General features: G+C 35.5%; 1 protein-coding gene across 2 annotated transcripts in view; it reads right to left on the bottom strand.

Annotated features, from left to right (window-relative positions):
• Positions 1-1,098: 1,098 nt before the first annotated feature.
• Positions 1,099-8,910, bottom strand: part of ARK2C (arkadia (RNF111) C-terminal like ring finger ubiquitin ligase 2C) — a 166,496-nt gene continuing 158,684 nt past the window's right edge. For both annotated transcript variants that reach the window (XM_053701075.1, XM_053701076.1), the window contains 3 exons: positions 8,569-8,664; positions 5,018-5,124; positions 1,099-3,947 (listed from right to left, as the gene is read on the bottom strand). In XM_053701075.1, the coding sequence (XP_053557050.1) occupies positions 3,830-3,947; positions 5,018-5,124; positions 8,569-8,664 (321 nt within the window). In that variant the 3' untranslated portion in view covers positions 1,099-3,829. The remainder of the gene's footprint in view (positions 3,948-5,017; positions 5,125-8,568; positions 8,665-8,910) is intronic.

Below are 8,910 nucleotides of genomic sequence, written 5' to 3'. Positions count from 1 at the left end.
CGCAACTACTATTTTTCATCATTTTTTTTAATAAAATGACACACACCCTTAGCTACTCCCACATATAACCCCATCCCAAAATTTGCCAATGTTGGGGTTATATTGTAAGATCTCCCCACACTTCAGTGACCTAGCATCAGAGGCATTGAAAAGATTTCCCTCAGTAAGAATAATAAAAAAAAAAAGCTTAGTAAATCTAGCTTCATATTAACATTAAATGGTAAAAATATTTTAAAACCTTAAGACTATTACATATTTTCTGACTTTGCTCTAATTTTGTATTTAATATTTTGTTTATGTTTTTTTAAAAGATATACTTTTAATTGTATTCAATTTAACCAACTTCAGTTGTTAAGCAATGCAATAAAACATAAAAAGAACTTACCCATTCCTTCAACATAGGGTATATTCTATTTGGCTTTAAAATTCCTCCTACTTATGGTTAAAGCAAGTGAAAGGGTCACCTCAGTTTAAATATGAGTGCAAATAATATTTATAATGTGCTAAACAAGTACACTATATTGCAGTTTTTCACTAGGTCACAGCATACATAATCAAAGATTTGCATTTGAATGGAATGTATCAAATATAACAGCACCACAGTTATACAGTTCATAATCACACACCCTGAAGTATTATTATTAATTTTAACAAGATAAGATTTCATTTGCGTGAAAATACCGACGCATGCAGAGCATTCCATTCCCAGAAACAATGCAAAATGAGGTAATAGGAGTTATCAAAAAAATTAGTATCATCTCTAAATAAATAAATTATAATTAAAAAGGCCAAAACAACTATAAAAATAATTAAATAAGAATCCACAAAATCTACAAGTTAGTCATAAATTATGATTGTTAAATATAAGGCATTTAAACTCACAAAACCCTGTAAACTATCAACATTTGATTCCTATAGAGTGAAATAGTTCTATCCCATTCTACTCGTACAAGATATTAAACAGCGGACACATCAATACAATCGCTGACGTTACATTTCACCGGTTTAGGGTTTCATACACACAAAGCGCAAGATTGTAATAAAAATGTGGTGCTTTTTTTTTTCACCGTGTAAAAAAAATGTGCTTGTTCGTTAGGCAACAGTTTAATACTTTGTTTTTTTCCAACACTGTAATAGGAATCCTCCCCTACTTCCAAGAAATAGTTTGCTCCGTGCTTAGGAGAAATTATACAGAATATAAGCATAGTACAGCTTGGAGCGAACCATTTGTTTATATCATATACAGTTGGTCTGCTGATGCTGGATCCAGTAGAATAGTGTTACTGCCATCAAAATATTCTGCACACCATTTGATATATTTTCATTAATAACACACTATCATGTTCCTCCATGACGCTAATAATTGTATTACAATTTATGTAATAAATCAAATTCTGAAAATTTGCAATTTTACAGTTTGATTTAAAAAAATAAACAAATTTTGTTCTGTCCAATAAAGTAATTGGAGAAAGGCATTTCCTGTGAACCTTCAGAAGAATATGGCTTGGAATGTAATTGAACATTACATTAAAAATAAAAAATATTTTTAGCATATTTATTTAAAAATGTATTAAGAGGATTTTTGGATGATACTGCAGTGGAAAAAAAAGGCAATTTTTAAAAACACATTTAAAAAACACAAAAAAAAAAACATTTCCACCAAGATAGCTGTGGAGAGTTATATACATTTAAAAGGATTTAACATTAAGTTTTCTTTTATCTAATTGCTATCATATAAATAAGCTAAAATCCCTTTAAAGAGAAAGACACTTGCGTGGGTTTTTATTTCTATGCGATTGGTAAAACTGGCAAATTCATACCAAAACGGAACATTAGTAAATCAATCACACATACAAATGCCTGACTCCCTGCAACATGGAACCTTAGGGAAAAGGTATGATGAGCTACAAATTAGTGAGGAGGACATGATAGTGTGTAGTTAAGCATATTGTGCTCTTGTAGATGTATATTAAATTATTTTCAAACACTGAACAGCCAGAGCTATATCTAAAATCAGCACACAAGTTAATAACAGATAATATAAACATAGAAAGTGACATAGAAATGGCAGCTAAAAACCAAGCAGGGAAGGTCACATGTAAACAGACATCCAGCATTTCATTAGACATGACTGGATTACCAATGAAAGCAGCGGTAGCATTATCAACTGAAATCAATATAAAATATCTGCTAGACCCACTAATGCATGAACAATGGCTGAGGCAGGGTAAAGCATTTAGCTGGAGCTGGTAGTGAATATTTTAAGCATTGCTGCTTTAAGACAAAATAGGACTGGATTTTTTATGATATATATATATTATTTTAGATGAATAACTCAGTGCATCTCAATTCACTCAGTGTTTATGATGGTCTGTTGCATGCAGATGTATTCATCATTACCAAAAAAAAAAAATTTTTTTTAGATGTTTGAAGATCAAGGAAGACACATGTTTTCCTATAATTTTCATTTCTTATCTTCATTCTAATAATTTGGTCCTCCATTTTTTTTTCTTTTGTTGAACAACATGTGCCAGGCTTGTAGAATTTGGTATTTAACACAACAATGTAGTCCACATGGGTTTCTAGCAGTAATAGCTCTGATATTGTATTTAAAAAGTAAATATTTGGCACATTTTAATAATAAATTTGATACATTTTTATTCTGATTTGTCAAATAATTATCCACAAGAGATATATGGCTTTATGACAACTGACCAACCCATGTAGGGAACGGAAGTAACAAAGCTTCACCCACAACATTATTAACAATGTTGCCGTATTTATGGCCTGGATCATGTTGTGCTATGAGGATCTTTTAGGTCCATCTTCAACAAAATTAACAAAGTGGCTTATTTCGGATTGGACATGACTCAAAAAGTGCTAATCTACAAAGTTCAAATGACAAACAACTAAACATTTCCTTTTTTTTTTTGGAGAACATGAAATGCAAATGGATTCCAAAAGGATATCATTCGTACCTCTCAATCATTTCAATGGTTCTGGTGTGCTCTTCATTTAGAGCCAATAGGATTCTTTAAGAACTTTAATTCCTTCTTGGTACTGACTCTGCTTTGTGTTAGCAGAGATGGGGCATGGCTTTAAGACAAGTATCCAGCAACAGCAGAGTGAACCAGGATAAATGTTTTACAGGTATTTAATGAGATACATGTTCTACCGAGGCCTTTTCTCATTACGATCCTCTGTAAACAGAAATTAGAAATAATAAATAAATAAAAATCAAGGCGCAAAATACAATCCTTTTAACTGTAAACAGGATTTTTGTTTTTTGTCTCAGATTTTGGAAGTTGGGAAGTTTCTTAATATCAACCATCACGGCTCATTCAGGCACCAAACATCCAAGAAAAATAATATTTGGTGCAAAATTAGGTTAACAGCGACATTTCCACCACAAGATGACTAGGGCATCAAACACAGAACATTTTTGTAACAAGCTAACATGCTCCAGTTGCCATCCACAGAAATAGCTAAAGACCCCTACTTGATTCTACGTTTTTGAGAGGTATATATACAATCCTATGAAGTGCAGGATTGGCAAGCCAGACTATCTCGCTAGTACCTTCATCACTATTATCAGAGCTACTTTCTTCTTCAGCCCTGGGCCACTCTGGGAAGAACAGCTTCCAATGCTTCAGGGCTTTATGGCTGTTAAGATCCTCGATTATTACTACGTGCCCACAATTTCATCTCCAGAATAATGTGCTTGCAGGCTTTCCTCTAAATCAAATGGCTCAGAAGGCAATAGTTTTGCTGCAGATAAATGGCCACATGACCTGATAAGGAAAAATGATGCTTTCTGGAGAAATTCAACTCAGCTGTCAGCACCAAGTTGGGTTTCAATGTCCACTCTGCAGATTGGGCACTTCTTGCTTGTAGCTAGCCACTGGTCTACACAGACTTGGTGAAATAGATGCATACAAGGTAAGCGCCTGCAGAAAAAAGATTAATAAGAACTTGTGGGAAATATACATGGGCTACTTGCCAATGAGGGCTAAAACTCATTCCCCTTTGCCAATGCAATATACCAGTAGACCACATAGGAGCTCAGTTAGTAATATGGAAGTCAAGGTGCATTTAAGGGAAGCGTTAAAGCACTAGCTACAGTTGTACAGATATTTAGATGTTTGGATGAATTGTGTGGTTCAACATATGTATATACTATTTTATGACTGTGGAATGGTATTGCAGTTTAGCTAGATATGTTATATGTTCCTACCATGATGTTTTTTAGTACCTTTATTCCATCAATACGTTTAAAGCACACAAAGGGTTGTCAGTAGTATTTTTTGTAAAAGACAGTGCTATATTATTAACAATCAATCAAGCTTCTGTGGTTACAAATTTCTTAACAATGTTCTGTATCATTAATAATATCTGTGTAGATTCATATATTTTATATGACTAGGAGAAGTTCCAATGTTTGACTTGGTTTCTTTAAGATTAGACCCTACAGTATGTTTAATTCAGCAGTCAGTGATGGACCAAATGATTCTATAATTATATAGAATTTTTCCAGGCCTCTTAAGTAGCAACTGCAGTTGCAGCAGCTAGGGTTGCCAACTGTTCAGCATTTGACCAACCAGTCTAGTTTTTATATGGCCATCCAGTAAAGTTTAAGTTAAAAAATGGACATTTAACTGATTCGGATAGGTGTGAGGTTATATGTAATGTTATATATAATATGTAAGGTCATATGGCTATAGGTCTGATTTGATACAGGACCATGCATGTGATATGAGGTCCAGAATGGTTAAATAACTGACAGATCTAAAAGAACTGTGGTCACATATGAGAGCCGTTATGGAAATAGGACTGACAGGAATTGCAGGGCCACATGGTCTGATAACTCTACCTACAATATCCAATATCTCTAGAGTAGCAGAGATATTGCTATCCAGCAAAATGGTGAAGCCTAATTGCTATCCAATAAAATGGTGAAGATGTTAACCAGCAGTATGAATAATAATAATAATGCACATAAGGGGAGGCACCACATTACCTTACATCCTCGCCATCTTCTAGCATAGACAAGCAGATTGTGCATTTCTCATCTGTGTCTGATTCCTCTTCATCTTCTTTTGAGTCTTTGCCATCATGCGGTATTCTCTGTTGTATAATAAGGACCAAAATATTTATCTAAGATAACAAGAATTATCACAGTGCAGTACAGAATATTTATTTACAGTGAACCTGAAAATACTGACACAGTTTGTCGGCATTAATACAGTAAATACAACTTTATAAATAATTTCAGTACATATTGCAATTGGCAGAATATTTCAATAACTGCAAGAAAATTATTACAGGTTGGCAAAAAAAGTAGTAGATCACCAGAAAAATCTCTAAGTAGATCTGATATTGGGATATATCAAATTTTTATCACGGTTTTTAACTCTGCAATTTTTTGTGCATTCTCAAAAAGACTGTTTTCCCATCACTGTTTGAATATATTAGGACACTGGGTATATATCATCAAGATCTGGATCTCTTACATGTGGATTAGCTAAATGCTAAAAAAGGGACAGTCTAGTCAAAAGTAAACTTTCATGATTCAGATAGGGCATGCAATTTTAAACAACGTTCTAATTTAATTTTATCATCAAATTTGCTTTGTTCTCTTGGTATTCTTTGTTGAAAGCCAAACCTAGGTAGGCCCATATACTAATTTCTAAGGCCGCCTTTTCTCTGCATTTTTACAGTTTTTTGCAGCTAGACAACGCTAGTGCATGTGTGCCACATAAATAACATTGTCCTCACTCCTGTAGAGTTATTTAGAAGTCAGCACTGATTAGCTAAATTACAAGTCTGTCAAAAGAACTGAAATAAGGGGGCATGCTGCAGAGGTTTAGATACAAGGTAATCACAGAGCTAATAAGTATAGTAATATAACCGTGTTGATTGTGCAAAACTTGGGGAGTGGGTAATAAAGGGATTATCTATCTTTTAAAACAATAACAATTCTGGAGTGGACTGTCCCTTTAAATATCTATATGGAACAAGATGTTCACAGGCTATTTACAGATTTAAAAGAACGCAAACAATTAAGCTACCAATGGAAGAGAGGAATATCCTTAAAACTGATACACTGCTGCTTAGAACTGGTTTGTGTGTTTGCTTGCAGGTTGCTATAGCCTAACAAGCTCACTTTATCAGGCCCATTTATCAAGCTCCGTACAGAGCTTGAAGGGCCGTGTTGCTGGCGAGTCTTCAGACTCGCCAGAAACACAACTTATGAAGCAGCGGTCACAAAGACCACTGCTCCATAACCTGTCCGTCTGCTCTGAGCAGGCGGACAGACATAGCCGGAAATCAACCCGATCGAATATGATCGGGTTGATTGACACCTCCCTGCTGGCGGGCGATTGGCCGCGAGCCAGCAGGGGGCGGCGTTGCACCAGCAGCTCTTGTGAGCGAGGTCTTGCGGACCTGATCCGCAGTGTCGGATCAGGTCCGCAAGCCCTTTGATAAATGGGCCTGTTAGTGTGCAAATAGCCCTTTATTATCCAACTACAGCAAAGCCACGATTTACAGTCACTGCTAAACAGATTTGTTGGTGTAAATAACAGTGTCCCCCAGTAGAGCAGTCTTGACTTAGTCAATATTTAATGCTGGGTTCCTAGTAAACAGGGATAGGCATGGACCAAGGCTGTGGCGGACATTTTCCAAAGTACAGACCTTAGTGAAGGACACCAAGGAACATTTCAAATTAAAAACATCAAAAAACACTCTCTTTACCGAGAGGATAGTGGGTGCATGGTAGAATAGCCATCCAGCAGAAGTGGTAGAGACAGTGAACGAGTTTAAAAATGCATGGGATAGGCATAAGGTTATGCTAGAAATAAGCTAAGGCCAGGAACTAATGACAGTATTCAGACAATTGGGCAGACTAGATAGGCCGAATGGTCCCTATCTGCTGACACTTTCTATGTTTCTATAAGTCAGGAGAGCGACACTTTGCTGTCAAATGGGCTGCACGTTGGATGCCCCTGGTCTAGTTCCACAAGTACAAATTAGTCATCTAATCAAACAAGTTTAAAATAACATTTATATAAAGGCTGCTTGTGGTATACTAGTATAAAATGTTTTCAAAATTCTAACCTTTCTTTTTTTGTTGTTGTATTGAGAGTCTGCAACTCCTAACCAAACTCACCCACCTTGATGTTAATCACATAATTATCATTTGGTTAGGTAAGGTTTATCAGAGTAATCTTGCTTCTTCCCTGTCTCTCACTCACTTTCCCACTACTAGGCGGCGTCCTATGGGTGCGGCCCCAATCCCGCAAAACGTGCTGCCGCCTGCGTCAAGGAGGAGTCAGGACCAGCATTCATCTGTCCTACTCCTCCCTTCCCACCGCAAAACCGGTGGCGGACTCTGCAAGGGCCAGTCACGGACACCTTGCCTATCCCTGCTAGTAAATAACTTTGAGAAATTATACAAAGAAATGCAAAACCAATATATCATGTCTACAAATATAGATGGCCGTAGAGCGTTGCATACTGTGCAATATAGTCCCAATTAATTGCAATTTTAAACATTGTAATACATAATACTTCATGGTAAAAATAAATAATACTTTTAAATAGATTATTATATTTATATGAGCATTTTAGCTAAACTTATGGAGCTAAGAAATTTCATTTTTTTCTCCATATCTAGGATAGAGGAAAGTACTAAAAGGAATACACCAACTTTGAGAATCGGTTTTATAGTTACAGCATAACATCCCCATGCTACAGGGTGGATAGAATCAATGATATAAAAAAATAAAATAAAGAAGTAGGATTTTTTTGTTGTTGTTCAAATGAAGTAGGATTTTTTTACTTGAAACTGGAGATAGATAATTATAAAACTATTGGGAGGTGAACTATCGATTTCTAAAAGTATACAACTAATTAAGTAATTTTCTGATATAACTAAAAAAAATGATCTCAAACATTATTCTAAAAATTAAACCTTTATGTAGAAAAATGTATGATTTAAATTCAGTCTTGGGGGCCGAATTATGAAGCTCCAAATGGTATCCTTTGTTGAAGGAGCAGCAATGCACTACTGGTTTCTAATTGAACACATGGGTGAGACAATGACAATCTGTATATATGTGCAGCCACCAATCAGCAGCTAGAACCCAGGTTCTTTGCTGCCCCTGAGCTTACCTAGATATACCTTTCAGCAAAGGATAACAAGAGAATGAAGGAAATTAAACAATAGAAGTAAACTGGAATGTTGCTTAAAATTGTATGATCTATCTGAATCACGAAAGGAAATTTTTGGGTCTCATGTCCCTTTAATAAGCTTTCTTCATTTTTTTAAAAAGATTTGGCCACTAAATTCTTAATTGTAACCATGGATATATTTTGCTCCTGGCGAACACAGTGTCTGTAAACTGGAGACTGGCGTTCTGTACTTCCTAGCAAATGTCAAATCATGACTGACAGATTGAATATTTATCATAGAGGAAAGGCCTTTACTGTAATTGTGTAAGAACTGGCCCCTGCTGTTTTGTAGATACGGTATATACGCCTGTGCTTGGTGTAGTGTTTGGGACTTACTTTCTTGTACTTGTGTGGAAATGTGCACCTTTCAATTATGTTCTGTACAGCCCCTCGAGTCACATTTCCCAGACGGTCCTCTAGCTGTAGGAGTTCCTATATAAAAAAAAAATGGTTAAAATAAATGTAAAGACAATTTTGTTTCCTACTTGGCCTTTAGTAGAGAAGGGTTTACAATCTAATCATAGGCTGTTTGTACAGTAGTGCTGTTTAAATAGACTATTCACATTTACTGATATTGTTACAATTCTATATGATTTGTACGTTTATTTATCACTCACAGTAATATGTAACAGATATAATGTAAATCTCTGGGTTAGCTTAGAATTGGCTCTTTATTCA

The sequence above is a fragment of the Bombina bombina genome, chromosome 2 (genome assembly GCF_027579735.1).
Source record: "Bombina bombina isolate aBomBom1 chromosome 2, aBomBom1.pri, whole genome shotgun sequence".
Lineage (NCBI taxonomy): Eukaryota > Metazoa > Chordata > Amphibia > Anura > Bombinatoridae > Bombina > Bombina bombina.
The sequence above is the reverse complement of the archived record's forward strand: the minus strand, read 5'-3'. Positions and strand labels throughout refer to the sequence as shown.